The sequence below is a fragment of the Lagenorhynchus albirostris genome, chromosome 21, assembly GCF_949774975.1.
Source record: "Lagenorhynchus albirostris chromosome 21, mLagAlb1.1, whole genome shotgun sequence".
Lineage (NCBI taxonomy): Eukaryota > Metazoa > Chordata > Mammalia > Artiodactyla > Delphinidae > Lagenorhynchus > Lagenorhynchus albirostris.
The window spans coordinates 2673599-2691747 of record NC_083115.1 but is presented as its reverse complement, the minus strand read 5'-3'; the positions used below and the strand labels follow the sequence as shown (position 1 = coordinate 2691747).

The window sequence follows — 18149 nt, the reverse complement described above, 5'->3', positions numbered from 1 at the left end:
TTACACTTCCGCCAGCAGTTTATGAGTTCCATTTGCTTCACATTCTCACCAACGTGAGAATGGTTTATATTTTTTATCCTTTTCACTTTTACTAATCTGCTGGGTACACAATGGCCGTTCATTTTTCAGAATTTCTTTTTGAATAGTTGTATTTCAATTAAGCCATACATTTCTCTCTAAATATTTCTTTGGTTGCATCTCATGATTTTTAAAACCATTTTTATCAGGAAAAAATTTTAATGTATTCAAAATCGGAGAAAATAGTATAATGAACTCTCCTGTTCTCATTAGGCACTTTCATCAATTATCAGCTCATTGCTAATATTATGTCATTTACACCAGTGCTGGGTTATTTTGAAGCAAGTCCCATTCACACATATCCTCTCATCTATATATGTATTTTAGCATTTAACTCTAAAAGAAAGTGATCTTTTAAAAAAGAAACACAATATCATTATATTACACTTAAGGTGTAATATAACACACTTTATAACAAACCTCCGGTAAGATCAAATATACAGTGTTCAAATTTCCCTGTATCATAAACATTTCGAAGTTAATTTCCTAGACTCAGGATTCAGACAAGGTCCCCATGTTGCATTTCATTCGTGTCTCTTAAATCCCTTAATTTGTAAGTTCCCACCACACTGCTGCTCTTCCCCCACCTCCTATCTTTTATTATTCTCTGCAATTTACCTGTTGAGGAAATTGAGTCATTTATCCCATAAAGTTTCTCATATTCTAGATTTTGTTGACTGCGTCCCTGTGGTGGTGTTTAGCATGTTCCACTGTCTCTTGTATTTCCTGTAAACGGATAGATTGAGGCTGATTCCAAATCAGGTTGATTTTCTGGCATGAATATTTTCATAGGTGGTGTGCAAAGCACATGTGTCCAGGATGTCTCTCTTATTGTGATGCTAGCAGCATTTGATGATCTTCATTTAGATCCACTATTTCATATGGGTTGCAAATAATTTCAGCTCAAAATATTTTCTAATTTTTATTTTTCTTTGGACCATGAATTATCTCAAAGTGTATTTCTTAATTTCTACACATATGGAGATTTTCCAGTTATCTTTTTGTTACAGATTTCTAGCATTATCACAGAGTAGTCAGAAGACTTACTCTATGTGATTTCAGTCCTTTAGTATTTGTTGAAGCATGCTTTATTGCTTAGTATACAGTCAATGTTTAAAGACAATGCATATTCTGCTATTTTTGCATGCTGTATTTTATTTTATTATTTATTTATTTATTTTTGGCGGCGTTGTGTCTTTGTTGCTGTGCACGAGCTTTCTCCAGTGGCAAGCAGGGGCTACTTTTTTTGGGGGGGGAGGGGGCTACGTGGGCCTCTCACTGCTGTGGCCTCTCCCGTTGCGGAGCACAGGCTCTGGACACACAGGCTCAGCGGCCATGGCCCACGGACCCAGCTGCTCCATGGCATATGGGATCTTCCCGGACCGGGGCACGAACCCGCGTCCCCCGCTTCGGCAGGTGGACTCTCAACCACTGCGCCACCAGGGAAGCCCAGGGGCTACTCTTTGTTGCGGTGCACGGGCTTCTCATTGTGGTGGCTTCTCTTGTTGCGGAGCACGGGCTCTAGGCACACAGGCTTCAGTAGCTGTGGCACGTGGGCTCAGTAGTTGTGGCTCGCGGGCTCTAGAGCACAGGCTCAGTAGTTGTGGCGCATGGGCTTAGTTGCTCCACAGCATGTGGGATCTTCCCGGACCAGGGCTTGAACCCATGTCTCCTGCATTGGCAGGAGGATTCTTAACCACTGTGCCACCAGGGAAGCCCTGCATGCTGTATTTTATATGTGTTCATTAGGACAGTTTTGTTCCTCTTGTGCAATTATCTTATATCATGACTGATAGAACTAGCCTGCTTAGTCATTTTTTTTTTTACTTAGAAAAGTCATTAAAATATCCCACCCTGTGCTTTCCTATACACCAGCAATGAACAAGTGGAATTTGAAATTAAAAACACATTACCATTTACACTGGCATCCTTCCAAATTAAATACTGAGGTACAAATCCAACAAGATATGTATAATATCTATATGAGGAAAACTACAAAACCCTGATGAAAGAAATCAAAGAAGAACTAAATAAATGAAGAGATATTCTAGTTTATGGATAGGAGGACTCAACACTGTCAACATGGGAGTTCTTCCCAACTCGATGTATAGATTCAGTCCAATCAAAATCAAAATCTCAACGAGCTATTTTGGGGATATCAACAAATTGATCCTAAAGTGTATATGGAGAGGCAAAAACCCCCACAATATCCAACTCAATATTAATGAACAAAGTCAGGGGACTGACACTCCCTGACTTCAAGATTTACTATAAAACTACAATAATCAAGACAGCATGGCATTGCCCCCTCCCACAAAGAAAGACAGAGAAAGGGAGAGAAATAGATCAATGGAACAGAATAGGGAGCCCAGAAATAGTCTCACATATATAGTCAACTGATCTTCGACAAAGAAGCAAAAGCAATATAATGAAGAAAAGATAATCTTTTCAACAGACGATGCTGGAACAACTGGACATCCACATGCAAGAAAAAAAAAAGAATCTAGACACAGATCTTACACTCTTCGCAAAACTCAAAAGTTAACTCAAAATGGATTATAAACCTAAATGTAAGACACAAAACAATAAAACTCCCAAAAGATAACTTAGGAGACAACCTAGATGATCCTGGGTATAGCTATGATTTTTCAGAGACAGCACCAAAGGCATGATCCTTGAAAGACATAATTAATGAACAGGACTTCATTAAAATTTAAAACTTCTGCTCTGTGAAAGACAATGCCAAGAGGAAAAGAAAACAAGTCAGACTGGAAGAAAATAGTTGGAAAAGATATATTCACAAAGGACTGTTATCCAAAATATACAAAGAACTCTTAAAACTCAACAATAAGAAAATGAACAACACAATTAAAAAATGAGCAAAAGATCTGAACAGATACCTCACCAAAGAAGACATACAGATGGCAAGTAAGCATATGAAAAGATGTTCAATGTGGCATTAGGGAACTGCAAAGTAATACAACAGTGAGATACTATCAGAATGGCCAAAATCTAAGACACTGATAACACCAAAAGCTGGTGCAGATGTAGAGCAACAGGAACTCTCATTCACTGCTGGTGGGAATGCAAAATGGTACAACCCCACTTTGGAAGACAGTTTGGCATTTTCTTAAAAAACTAAACATTCTCCTAATACACGATGCAGCAATCACACTCCTTGGGATTTACCCAAATGAGTTTAAAATTTATGTCCACACAAAAATACCTGCACGTGGATGTTTATAGCAGACTTATTCATAACTGCCAAAACTTGGAAACAACATAGATAAACTGTGGCATGTCTAGACAATAGGATATTATTCAATGATAAAAAGAAATGAATTTTCAAGACATGAAAAAACATTGAAGAAACTTGAATGCATATTACTAGGTGAAAGGAGCCCATATGAAAAGGCTCCATAGGTATCATTCCAACTACATGACATTCTGGAAAAGGCAAAACTAGGGAGACAGTAAAAAAACAGTGATTGGCAGGGTTTAGGGGAGAGAGAAGGATGAATACATGGAACACAGAGGGTTTTCAGGGCAGTGAAGCTATTCTGTATGATACTACAATGGTGGATACATGATATAAATTTGTCAAAACCCATAGAAGGTACAATGCCAGGAGTGAACCCTAATGTAAACTATGAACTGCCAGTGATTATGATGTGTCTATGTAGGTTCATCAGTTGTAACAAATGTACCACTGTGGTAGAGGATTCTTTAGTGGGGGAGGTGTGCATGCATGGGCACAGGGTGTATATGGGAACCTTCTGTATATTTGGCTCAATTTGCTGTGAATCTAAAACTGCTCTAATAAATAAAGTTTATTAATTCAGAAAGAAATCCCTATGACTGTAGATTTTTAAAATTTCTTTTCATAGTTTTGACATTTTTGCTTTATATATTTTAGAATCATATCAATAAGTGTATATGTATATAGAATTCTTAAAAACTTTACTATTATTAATTAATTCTCTTTTAGTAATCCCTTTTGCTTTAAATCCTATTTTATCTCATATTAATATAGCTTTAGGAGCTTTCTTACGACTATAGTAATTTCCTGACATATCTTTTTCTACTTTTTTATTTTAAAATTTTTGGTATCTTTATATTTTTGCTGTTTCTCTTATAAAGAGCACATAATAGGATTTTTAGGTTTTTCTCCTAAAAATCTTTGTCTTTTAGATGGAATATTTAGTCCATTTAGAAAATAATTAAGTAATGAACATATTGGGGTTTAAGTCTTTTTATTTTGGGTTTTCCGCTATTAAGCAGGTCACCACCTGTCTGTGTTTTTTCTCTCCCTTGCTCCCTTCTATGGGATTTATTATTATATTTTATCATCCCATTTCCCCTTATACTATTTTGGAAGTTACACACTCTGTTTCTATTCTCTTAGTGGTTCCCCTGGAAATTAAAATATGCACTTTTAATTTATCAATAGCTAAAATTAATCAAGACAATGTAAGAACATTAAAACGCTTTCACTCCATTTATCATCTAACTCATGTGAAATCGTCATTTTGTATGTTAATTATATACATATATGTGTGTATAATCATTTAGATTTACCCGCGTATTCTCCCAAATACTGGTTTAACATTAGAAAAGCAATCAACATTTTGGCCACATTGACAGATTATAGGAGAAAAAATTGAACCATTTCTCGATAGATGCAGAAAAAGCATTTGATAATATTCAACATACATTTATGACAAAAACTCTTAAAAAACTAGGGACTGAATGAATCTTCTTTCATCTGATTAAGGGTATGCCTGCTCTTACCACTTCTATTCAACATTGTGCTGAAGGTCGAACACAGTGCTGTAAGGCCTGAAAAAGGAAAAAGGTATAAAAATTGTAAATAAGAAATAAAACTCTCATTTTTAGAGATGATATGACATATAGGTAAATAGTCCAAGAATCTGTAGATTAATTATTAGAGTTACTAAGTGACTTTTGAAAGGTTATTGGATACAAGGGCAAAATACAAAAATCACTGAAATTTCTGTATACCAAAAATAAACAAAAATAAAAATTTTTAAAGATATTTTAATAGTTTCAAAAATATTAAATATCCAAGAATAAAATAACAAAGCACAGAATCTCTATGCAAAAAATCAATAAAATTTTCAGTAGAAATTAAAGAAGTCAAACAAATGCATCATGTTAAATGAATGGGAGAGTCAATACTGTTGTCAATTTTTGTCAAATTGATTTTAGGGATCAATGCAATCACAATAAAATGTCATTAGGACTATTAAAGGAATCTGATAAGTTAATTCTAAAAATATATGGGCAGGAATTCCCTAGAAGTCCAGTGGCTAGGACTCCATGCTTCCACTGCACGGGTCACAGGTTTGATCCCTGGCTGAGGAACTAAAGTCCTACAAGTTATGCTGCATGGCCAAAAAAAAAAAAAAAAAAAAAAAATATATATATATATATATATATATATATATATATATATAGGGGCAGACAAAGGGCCTAGATGGGTCAATCATTACTGAAGAAGAAAAACAACTTAGGAAGACTTGCTTTACTTAATATCAAGACTTATCATAAGGCTACAATAATTAAGCCAGGAAGGATATACAGATCAGTGGAACAGAATAAATAGTCCATACATAGATCTATGCATATGTGGACACTTGATTTAGAGAAGTGGTGAAAGATAGAGTGATGTTAAAACTGTATATCCACATGGGAAGAAAATGAAACTGGTCCCCTACCTTATGCTTTGAACAATAATCAGTTCCAGATATATTAAAAAATTAACTATGTAAGCAAAACAATGAAGCTTTTGGAAATTACAGAGAATACTATTATAACTTCAGGGTAGGAAAAGATTTCTTAACACAAGCAGAAAAAGCACTACCCGTAAAGGAAGAACTCTGTTCATCAAAAGACACCGTTAAGAAAGTGAAAGGGCAATGAGACTAGAAATCAACTACAAGAAAAAACTGCAAAAAACACAAACATGTGGAGGCAAAACAAAATGCTACTAAACAGCCAAATGGATCACTGAAGAAATCACAGAGGGAATTTAAAAAATACCCGGAGACAAATGAAAACGGAAACACGAAAATCCAAAATCTATGGCAAGCAGCAAAAGCAATTTTAAGAGGGAAGTTTACAGCAATACAAGCTTATCTCAGGAAACAAGAAAAATCTCAAATAAACAACCTAACCCTACACCTAAAGCAACTAGAGAAAGAAGGACAAACAAAACCCAAAGTTAGCAGAAGGAAAGAAATCATAAAGGTAAGGGCAGAAATAAATGAAACAGACAAAAAAAAAAAAAGGAAAGAAAGAAAGAAAAGATCAGTGAAACTAAAAGCTCATTCTTTGAAAAGATAAAGCAAATTGATAAACATTTAGCCAGACTCATCAAGAAAAAATGGGAGAGGATCCAAATCAATAAAATCAGAAATGGAAAAAAAAGTTACAACCAACACCACAGAAATACAAAGGATCATAGGAGACTACTATGAGCAATTATACGCCAATAAAATGGACAACCTAGGAGAAATGGACAACTTCTTAGAAATGTACAATATCCCAAGACTGAACCAGGAAGGAAAAGAAAATACAAAAAGACTAATTACCAGTAACGAAATTGAATCAGTAATTTTAAAATTCCCAATAAACAAAGACCAGGACCAGATGGTGAATTCTATCAAACATTTGGAGAAGAGTTAAAGCCTATCCTTCTCAAACTAGTCCAAAAAATTGCAGAGAAAGGAACACTTCAGAACTCATTCTATGAGGCCAGCACCACCCTGATACCAAAACTAGACAAAGATATGATTAAAAAAAAGAAAAGTACAGGCCAATATCACTGATGAACACAGACGCAAAAATCCTCAACATAATACTAGCAAACCAAATCCAACCATACCATTAAAAGGATCATACATCATGATTAAGATTTATCCCAGGGATGCAAGGATTTTTCAATATCCACAATTCAATCAATTTGATACACTACGTTAACAAATTGAAGAATAAAAACCATATATGATCATCTCAATAACTGCAGTAAAAGTTTTTGATAAAATTCATGATAAAAACTCTCCAGAAAGTGGGCATAGAGGGAACATACCTCAACATAATAAAGGCCATATATGACAAATCCACAGCTAACATCATACTCAACAGTGAAAAGCTGAAAGCATTCCCTCTAAGATCAGGAAAAAGACAAGGGTACCCACTCACCTCTTTTATTCAACACAGTGTTGGAAGTCCTAGCCAAAACAGTCAGACAAGAAAGAGAAATAAAAGAATCCAAATTGGAAAAGAAGAAGTAAAATTGTCACTGTTTGCAGATGACATGATACTATACACAGAAAATCCTAAAGACACCACCAGACAACTAGTAGAGCTCATCAATGAATTCGGTAAAGTTGCAGGATAAAAAATCAATGTACAGAAATCTGTTGCATTTCTATACTAAAAACAAACTATCAGAAAGATAAATTAAGGGAAAAAATCCCATTTACAATTGCATCAAAAAGAATAAAATATCAGGACTTCCCTGGTGGTCCAGTGATTAAGAATCCGCCTTCCAATGCAGGGGATGTGGGTTCGATCCCTGGTCAGGGAGCTAAGATCCCACGTGCCACGGGGCAAATAAGCCCATGCACCACAACTAGAGAGCCCGCGCACTGCAATGAAAGAGCTCACATGCTGTAACTAAGACCCAAAGCAGCCAAAAATTAAATAAATAAATATTTTTTTTAAAAAAAGAAATACCTGGGAGCCCCCAAAGAAATAATTAAGATAGGCTGTAGTGGCTGGTTGGGACCTGTTTTGTTTTCCTTTGTAATTTTAATAGAATTTCTTCCTTAGCCTCTACAGTTGGTCTCACTATATTCCATATTATTCAGTTTTCAGATTCACGACTTTCTTACCATCAAGAACCCTTTGGGGACGTCAAGTTAGGGGTCCTAGTCAATTCTAGTTCTTTTCCTTAAACAGGAGCTAGACAAACTTTTAAAAAATTGTGTAATTATTCCATTTTGCAAGAGGTCCTTGCCTCCAGCAAAGCCTTTGCCACTGTCTCCTATTCAACATATAACTGTCCTCACTTTCTCTTGAAAACTATGATCAAATTCAGTCATTTTGAATGATTTTCTAACCTTCTTTTAAAAAGAAAATGAAACCAACCAATTTTATTCAATGTAATACATCAATTAAACAATTAGAGCTGTTTGTACATGGGGCAGAGCCTCAGTCCTAGCAAAGAGGTTTTGTGTATGAATATTTTTCTTTACTTTGTTCACAAGAGACTTTGAACTTAGGATAAGAGTTGAAGGGTTTTAAGTGACATTTTCAAAAACAGAAGATTCTGAGGCTCAGAAAGCTCTTTAAGGCCAATGTAAACAACTTGAAAGGTGATCTGAATGGCTGGTCTCCCAGCATTAACCGGATGTCAGTTTCTCAATGCATATTCATAGACATCCCGGTGAGTCCAGGCACTGTAGCTCTCGAATGCAGGCAAAGGTGATTAGTTTACCTCAGTTCACCTGCTTGTCTTTGCTTTCTCCTCTTTGTGTGTGCATAAACTAAAAACGGTTAAAAATGAACACATCACCCCAGAGAACGCTTAACTTTTTTTTGAATGTTGCTTAAATGTGGCTTTCAGAAATGTCTGTTAGTATAGAGTTAAATGTTAGAATATTTTTTCTTGCTAACAAGAATGTATCTCTCACCTTCAAAAAGAGTATTCACAATAGTCACAGGAAAACAATTCCTTATGACTATGTCTGTCTACTGTTTCAAAAGAACTCAAAAAACCAAAGTCCATCAGACTCCATGGCTGTCCTTATTTCAGGCAAAAATTACACCTGCCACCTTTTTGAGGTTTATGTAATCTGTATACCAATATTTAGGCTCCTTATTAATACAGCAAGGAATTGCAGTTAAGCCCAATTTGTAAAGCTGTCATTCTGGAGAGAAAATCCATGGGTCTGTGCTGCATTATACAACCACACCAACTTAGATTAACAAACCCAACCTGCCCCTTAACAGAAATATATAAACAAACGAGTTGGGTTTTGTTGTGGGGATTTTCAGCTTTTAATTGGATGGACCATGCTCAAGAATTCCAGACATTTGACAACACAAATAAATGTCACTCTTCATGGTTTTGAGTTCATTTATAGAATATGTCACTTGAATTTTTAGATTTAAGTTACATTAAGAATATGGAGCTCCCTCCCGCCCACCATTTGTCATAACTCTGCTTACTTTGTTCTGTCAACAAGGTCATTTTTTCTCTTTTCACTATGCTTTTCCATCATCATCACTGACCCTTTATCTTGTACATTACGAAAAGACGAGAGGAAGGGCGAAAACCATACACCGCTGAGGGTGTCCCAGGGAGAAGCTAACGCAGTAATTCTCACCTAAAGAGCTAGAGCTGTCAACCTGACACTCGGTGTTCAGGGAATACACACGGTTCTCACCACACTACAGAAGAAGTTGGCACCACCTGAGATGCTCAGAGAGGCCGTATAGGAAACTGATCCCCGGAACCCTAGTAACTGAAGGCATGGCAGTAGATTCGAAAACCGGTAGACCAAGGCTCTCAGCAGTACACACGTTAGTCAAATGTGTTGCCGATTCCCCCAACATGTACCTTCTGAGAGTGAAAAGGCCAGATGTAGACGGTAAAGGAGAGCGTTGGCTACACATGAGATTCCTCAAGTTACAGTTTACATGTAATACATAGTGAGGGTTGTTAGCACTTCAATGAAATCTGTAGTATATTCCTTGGTCACATCACCTCCTTGTAGAAAAATCATAATTGTTGTTATGCTGAACTCACTTAAAGCAGGTAGTTTGCAGTAGCAAAGGCAGTATGTCTTTGGGACAATTCACTAGTAACTGCGTAGAGCAGTGGCAGTCTTGGGCTCAAACTGTGACTATGAAGCAAGAAATCAAGGGAGACAAGCCATTTATTTTCCGGAGATGACATGACTCTATGGCCTAAAACTTCAATGGCACAAAGTTTAGAACAAACGCCTGCTACAGACAGTGTTCACATCACTTCCTAAATTCCTAACTCAGCGGCAAGGAACAGCAGATCAAGTCAGGAGGGCATGAAAACCTGTGTCTGCCTCACCCCTGTACCCCAGGAAGCTGTTAGCTTCCCAAAGCTAAATCTAATTCTGGAATCTGCCTTATATGCAAAGTTGTTAATGATGAGAGGCGAGCACATTAACTCAGAACGCATCAGAAAAGATCATCAGTATTTAGGGCCCGGATTTCTGGCAAATCTTCCTAGATTACATAATCAAGTCAACTGAAATGAGAAAAAACACTTTGTTCCAAGTGGGAGCTACTTGTTATTGCAACTGTATTTCCTTTTTTTGGTTGGAGGAATTACAATCTCTTTAGAAGGTTTTCAAATGGGTTTCCCTAAAAAATCCAAAGTGAGGTTATAATACCATTTTCTTTGGAAAAGGGAAAACCATCTATATTCTTGGCACTGAAACACATTATGAGTGAAAACTGAAATTTCAAAGGTCATAAACTTATACTTGCTACATAAAGAAGAACATGAAAAGGCTTATATTTCTAAGTCTCTGTGTGTAGAAAAAGAATCAGAATTTGAAACACTTGGGAGAAAAATTCCACATGCAAGACAGACATCCAAAATGGCTCAACATAATTTATTTTTTTTTTAATGTTAAAATGTACAGAGTTCTTTTGAAAGTACTTGCTAGAAAGGGGGAAAAAAAGTGATATTACATACAGGAGAGGAAGGAGACCAGCTGGCCCAGGAGCACGTGACATGGAGAAGTACAAAGGCATCTAGGCACCCCTTCCCCTTAGCTTACGAGTCACCATGAACAAAGTACAAAGAGGTTACAAAACAGGAAAAGCAAATATAAACAGACAGGAATAGACTTAGCTTCATTTGTACATGCGGCTTTTAGAGGCATCTGGAGCTCTATTCACACACTCTAGAGATCTCTTTAAAGAGAATTTTTATCTTTCTTAAAATAGTTTTTAATATTCTACAACAAAGATAAAAAATTTTAAAGATGGAATGAAATGAAAAAGCTCTTATTTTAAAAGGCATCAAAGTCACTAACAGTGAGTTTTTAAATTTCTTTTTTTAGAAGATTACCCAAGTTATCTTGCTAAAAATACATTTTTTTAAACAGAAGTGAAAAAATGACAGGTACCAATATTACTGTGTTGGATAATTTCTTTTATAATATAGAAAAGAACATTTTCTCTACAATAGTTCTAAAGTCACAAAAAGGCTTGTGGAAAAGGGAGCTGCCTGATTGAAATTTTTTTTTTTTTAAAGAAACAAACCCAAACACAACCGCAAACCAACAGAAACTGAATTCACGGCCCTCATTTCAACAGCTTCTCCTTCTGCCTTGACCCACCCTCCTCCCAATACACCTCCCTCCCTCCCGACCCACCCCGTCCCCACCCCAACCAGGAAGCAATGACAGCGCCGAAGAGTAGGCAGAGGGCAGCACAGTGCACGTTCTACACAGAGGACTGGGAACTGGAACAGTATATACAGAGAAACTGGGTCCTACACAGCCTTGCACATGCTCAGAATCGATAGCGGTAAGATGTGGAATTCTGCCTTTTTCTACCTAACACGTTTAATTGAGAAAGTCAATTAAAGTGTATAAAAAAACCCAACAAACCTGTGCATTTGAAAAAATTTAATGCCTAATTTGTACTTCAAAAATTTATCTATATAAAATGTACAAATAAAGGAGAGAATTTAATGCTTACAGATATTTCTTTAAGCAGTACTTCCCCCTTTTGGATATTTGACTGCACATAACAAGTGGTATAATAGTCTCCATCTTCTAATGATGGAACGTATATATGTATATATATATATACATATACATATATATATATATATATATATTTTTTTTTTACCTATCCCTGGAGCAAGTAACAAGAAGAGAATGGGCGAACTGGCTGCACAAGAGAAAAGAGAATGAAGCTGGGAGCAACACAGGAGCCTGCTAAAACCCTGCTGTCCAGATTTGCCCTACTATGCTGGTGGTTGGTTTAATCCCTCTTCTCTTCAGCCACTCACAGGAGAGGGGCTGGCGCACTCTGATTCACAGGGGAGGAACTCAGGATCTCAAAAGACAAAGGAAAACTAGAGGTATGTATCACTGAAGTAGCTATAAAACTCACACCACGATCTCCCTCACGACACACATTCTGCGTCATCTCTTCCAACACAAAGTAAACAGTGTCAAAGGTTAGTCAGGTATTTCTCAAATCACTGACATGTACAGTCATCCACCAACGCTTTACGTGAGAATGTAAGAGGCTAATCACTGGGGACTGCTGTTTGAGTTTAATCAGAGTCAAAGGCTCAAGAATCAAGACCCTTGGCATCTCAAAGTACATACTAAAAACAAGAGGCTGCGTGGAATATGTGCGTATGGCTGATTCACCAGGTGGTAAAAAACAAGAGGTTAACTGCCTCTTTTTGATTGTTAATTGACCATCTATTCCTCCAAGGCTGGATTAGGACTGCAAACAGCTTTCCTCTGAGATTCCGCTGTTAACTGAGACTTACAGTATTTTTGTGTCTCTGAGTGCTGAGTGGGAGTAGTTTAAAAAAAAATTATATTACACTTGATTTAAGAAAAACAAACATTTCAATGAAGTTCACTTATAGAAACATTCTTGTGGAAAGGTTTCAAGAGGTGTGTGTGTGTGTGTGTGTTTGTGTGTGTGTAGGGAGTGGAGGGGATTTTAAGAGAAGAAGCATTTTCCTGCCTCACTTTATTAATAATAATAATAATATTAACAATAATAATAAGTTTAAGGAGCTTGGGTTGTTCTCCATGTCCCCGTCCGAGTCTCCCATAAGTGCCTCCTGCTGGAATGAAGTAGGGAATGAAAGGCTGGGTGTGGAGGAAAGGGTCTGGCTAACCCTCGAGATGTATATATAACATTTAAAAATGACAACATTGGGAGCTGCAAACACTGAGGGGAAACATACATCTTAAAATAAAATAAAGATAATTCACTCTTACACAAAGTCTGTCCATGTGGTGTGTAAAGAAAGTAAGGCTCTTTTTAATTATGAAAAGATTTTTGTGCATGTTTCCCCATCCCCAAATCCATTTTTAGATGAGTTCTATTGTAAAATGTTCAAGATTGTGAAGAAAACCAAAACCCAGAACAAAATGAACCCCCCAAAAAAGAGAAGACCAGGTTTTCTAAAAAATAAAATAAACCAAAGAAAAATTCCTCTAAATCTACAGCAATATTTTAACTGGAAAAAAGGTCCATTTTTCTCTGGTTTGTCAGTATAAAAGGTTCCTTTATTTATATATATTTAAGTTTTTAACTGCAAGTTCGTCTTGCTCATCTTCTCATGTAAGGTCCGTTGAGTGACTGCTTGGGCACGCCAGCAGCGTTCATGTAGCTGTGATGGGAGGGGCCCGTGTACATCATGTTTCCATGAGGGTTTGGCTGCATAGGCTGCTGGGTATAGGCCTGGCTCCCCATCATCCCCATCTGCATCTGCATAGGATACTGTGCTGTCTGGTTCATGTAGGCAGGGTTACTATGGTAACTGCTGTTCATCATGGGCTGCGTCATCCGATAGCTGTTCATGGCGTTCAAGGTGTTCATATTCATGGAATTGACATTATAGGCGGGGGTTGGCATCAAATTAACCCCCATGTTCATGCCACGCTGAACAGCCAACGCACGAGGGCCAGCCTGCATGGCGACCGCAGGTGGGCTGCGGCCATACAGCTGCTGCTGGTGAGCTGCCGCGGAGGGCAGGGGCGCGGACTTGGAGCGGATGGAGATGTGCCCCTTGACTGGCATCTGCCCTTGCAGCCTCTGAGTGTGGGGAATGCCAATGTTGGTGGCAGACATGTTGCACTGCAGCAGAGGGGACGTGAGGTTCATGGTAGTGGAGGCCAAGTTCGGGGGCGGCGTCATGGTGGCTTGTGCTTGAGGGGTCCCAGCCAAGGGGTGCGACGGAGCCAGCTGAGCCAGTCCCGTGTTGGACAAAGAAACACTGGTTGCATAGGAAGTCACAGCAGGAGAATGGCTATAAGGCATGGCATGAGGGTCCATAATGGTGTTGGTCAGCTGCTGCAACTTGGCTAGACTGAAGGTGGCTGACGGCTGGGAGTAGCTGCCGGCCCCGAAGTCCCCAGGGATCCTCTCGTAGATGCTGATGTTCCCCGTGCTTCCAGATTCTGGGATCTCCATGATCATGGGCGCTGGGGTGAAACTGCTGTTCATGCTGCACTGGGACAGCGGGGGCTGCTGCTGCTGTGGCGGCGGGGCCGGGGGCTGGGGCTGCGGGGGCGGGGGCGGCGGTTGCGGGGCCGGCGGCGGTGGCGGGGGCGGCGGGGCCGGCGGCGGGGCGGGCGGCGCTTGCGGGGGCGGCTGGGGCGGCGGTGGCTGCTGGGTGCTGGGAGGCCGCTCCACTGCGCAGCTCTGAGGGGACTTGATGCTGCAGGTGGCGGCGGCGGGCGGGACGCTGCTCTGCGGCATCAGGCTGCAGCTGCTGCCCACGCCGGCCATCTGCTGGGTGACCACGCAGCTGTTCTGGGTGAGGCTGCTGGAGGACGACAGGCCGCCATAGGAGCAGCTGCTCTGGGAGGAGCTGTTCCCGCAGATGCTGCCGCCCATAGTGGAGTCGTAACTGCTGGGGTTCTCATAGTTCTCCGTGGTGCTCTCGATGCTGCCCAGGTCGCTGAAGCCGCTGTCCACCACCTGCTGGGAGTGGTCCGATACGGAAGGCACATCCATCATGGGGCTGGTCTCCATGTTCTGCATAGACGGCGCGGACAGGGATCCTTGCTCCGGGCTGATCTGGGTGTAGCCCCCTTCGAGGGCAGGCACGCTGGGACTGCCGACCGAGCGCACCGACTGGCTGGGGTGGGACTGGACAGAAGACAGCGGGCTGTTGTGCTCCGAGGCGTGGCAGTCCTCCACCAGGGGCAGCTGCGGGTCCTCGTCGGCCTGGGTGTAGCTCTGCAGGGTCTGACAGGCCGCCAGGGTTTCCTCGCAGTCCTGGTAGGCGCCCTCATGCTCGCTGCTCTCCTCCTGAGTCAAAGACTGCACGGCCTGCACGGTTTCCAGATCCAGGTCACTGTGAGGGATCTCCGCCTCCTCTTTCAGCTGCAGCAGCTCTTCTTTAGAGTGGGAGTCCTCCTCGTGGTCGTCCTCAGAGCCTGGCATGTGCTCCGAGACCACGGATGCTTCGTGGGAAGTCTGCTCCTCTTCGGAATCCGGCTCTGTCTCCTCCTTGTCTTTTGCGTGCTCCCGACTGCTGTGCACATCAGGATCTAAAAAAGACTCCTGGCCACCGTGCTCCTCCTTGACGTCGCCCCCAGCCGGCTGCTCCTCCGGCCCCTTCTTCTCTGTGGACTCCAGGTGGCCGTCGTCCTCATCATCCGCATCGCGGTCTTCGCTCTGCTGGGTCTCCACGGCGGCGTCCTCCTCCTCCTCTTCCTCCTCCTCCTCCTCCTCACGTGCACGCTGAGCCAGGTCCTGCGGCCCCTCCTCCGATGGCTGCTGCCCCATAGGGGCGCGGGGCTCCTCCTCCTCCTCACCCACCTCAGGCCCCTTGGCTCCGGTCTCGGGGCTGCAACTGTCTGCCGGAGAGGCTGCCCTGACGTCACTGCTGGTGGTGTCCTCCTCCTCCTCCCCTTCCTCCCCCTCCTCCGCTTCCAGGGGCAGCTCCTCCCCTTCCTTCCTTTCCTCCCTTAAAGGCAAGTCTTCTCGTGGTCCAACAGCTTCCTGGTTCTCTTGAACTTGGGGTTCACGTCCAGGCTCAGGAAGGGGGACAACAGGCTCAACAACGCATTCTCGAGTAGAAACGGCTGCCAGCTCCCGATTCAGCTTAAGTCCCGGCTTGCGACCAGGTCTTTTCTTCCAGTGGACTGGTTTGCGGCTCTTGCCCTTGGGCCATCCCTTCTTCTTTTTCGTGGGCGTGGACGTATCTGGCTCAAGTGGAGAATCCTTCACATCACATTTTCTCAAAAGAGATACTGGCTTTAGGATAGGAGTGTCTGCACAGGAGGGATAAAAAATAAAAACAGATTACAGGGTCTTGTATTTTTTAGTGCCTCTTTCTGAGACCACACGTGCAACAGAAATGATTTTAATAATCATCCTGAACTCCTATCTTCACTTTCAAGTTAAGGATCTAAAGGAGACACCCATTCCATGATATCCTCTAAAGTCACACAGTGAACCGGCAGAACAACGAGAGGATCCTGGCCCACCCACTAGGTTCAAGTTTATCATCACCAACTGCATGGCTTTGGAGAGTTACTCTTAATATTCAGTTTCACCATCTTTAAAATGGAAATAAGCTTTATAAGGATGCAAATACTAAATAGTTCCTACAGCTACTTTAGACAAGCTGTCTTTATTGTGTAAATTACACATCAGCTCATTTCTCCTTCTTTCCCCCCACCCCTGTTCGCAATTTATATTATTGCTCTGGTTTTCTTAGTTTCTACAAAATCACTACTTCAGGTAATATCAAGCCAATTACTCCAGGCCATGTTTGAGCAACCCTACACCAACAGTTCCCAGCCAATGTTGTGTTTGTATAGGAAGAGCTGCAAGGCATGTAGTCCTGGACAAATCCTGACCTGAAGCAAAAGTTAATGTACCAATGACAATGGTTTATTAGAAATAAATTTGATTATTAGCATTATTTTCTCCCCATTGATTTCTTCTATTTCTAAAAACTATAAATATGCACAGCATAAAATTTACCATTTTAACATTTTTAGGTGTACAGTTTGGTGTGGTATTAAGTACATCCACATTTCCCATTAATTTTTAAAGAGAAGACCAGCAAATCCTATTTTTTAATAGAATTGAGGGGGAGGGGCACTGGTGGGACTGAAAAGGTAGTTAGCAGTAACAACCTGAAAATAAACAAAGGAAATGTCTACATTAGAGAAAAATTTGTCCAACAGGAACTTATAGGATACTATTTTAATCTATGATGATCCAAGACAGAATTTTACTAAAGTGCCATATGTTTTACAAAATAAATTTTTAGCTTCCTAGTTATACATCTCAAAATAGAACATAGTAAAATTCTGGAAAATCATGCACGATAAAGCAAAAAACTTAGTCATTACTATATTAAAAGTATTTATTATACAAAACTATGAGACTGAAGAAAATGCAAGTTGTCTACTAGATTTGAAATTGAGTGAATTTATTTTTAAAAGGAGAATAAAAGCCCAACTGGTTAGTACATAAAAGCTATAGGCTTATGTACCAAGCATGGACAAGATTCCTACAAATTCACCCAGCAAAGCAAAGCAGCTCAATCTGACCCCAGCAAGGCAAGCCCTGCAGACGGAAGCAGCACGACACATGGGCAGAAACTTTAGGCTAGACGTGAACAGCTAGTTTGGGACCCAAGTCATATATAAGCCCATTTTCTTCATCTCTAAAAAGGAAATGACAACAAGTCTAATCAGTGGATTTTTAGCTATGCCATAAAATTTAACTTATTTTGAGGTACTGTTACCATTTTTATCAGAAATTTAACTACTTGTTGAGTAAGACATATTAGAGATATGATTCAGGAACAGATTTGAAGCAAGTCCAATTTACATGAATCTGACCTTATTTGAGAACCACTTCTAAGCACTTAGTCATTTAACAATATTTACTGAGTGCCTATTTTAAGCACTGAGCATACACAATTAGCAAAACAGGCCAGGTCTATAGACTGCACATTCCATTAAAAGGTTATTAATTAAATATCTTCCTGATGCTAAGTCTAATATACCCATTGACTAAAGATTCAGATAATGGCCGAGAAAGGAGCAGGCAAAAGAACAATTTCCTAACAGCAAGATATTTTCTGCAGAGGCAAAAATAGGTCTTGAGTTGAAGGGGGAACTATGAAAAAGCACTTTTATAAAAGGACAGAAGACTAAGTGAGAAAATGAGGATGAGTACACTTGATACAACTCTTCAGAGGCTGCAAGTCATTCTGCACTTGCCCAGTGGGTCGTGTCTGCCTTTCAGCCCTCTCTATT

The 18149-nt window shown here is 40.2% G+C and overlaps 1 protein-coding gene across 1 annotated transcript in view; it reads right to left on the bottom strand.

Annotated features, from left to right (window-relative positions):
* Window positions 1–13149: 13149 nt before the first annotated feature.
* The window catches only part of KAT6A (lysine acetyltransferase 6A), a 106851-nt gene continuing 101851 nt past the window's right edge, over window positions 13150–18149 (bottom strand). Inside the window, exon 17 of the mRNA XM_060136230.1 lies at window positions 13150–16142. Coding sequence (XP_059992213.1) covers window positions 13468–16142 — 2675 coding nt within the window. The 3' untranslated portion in view covers window positions 13150–13467. The remainder of the gene's footprint in view (window positions 16143–18149) is intronic.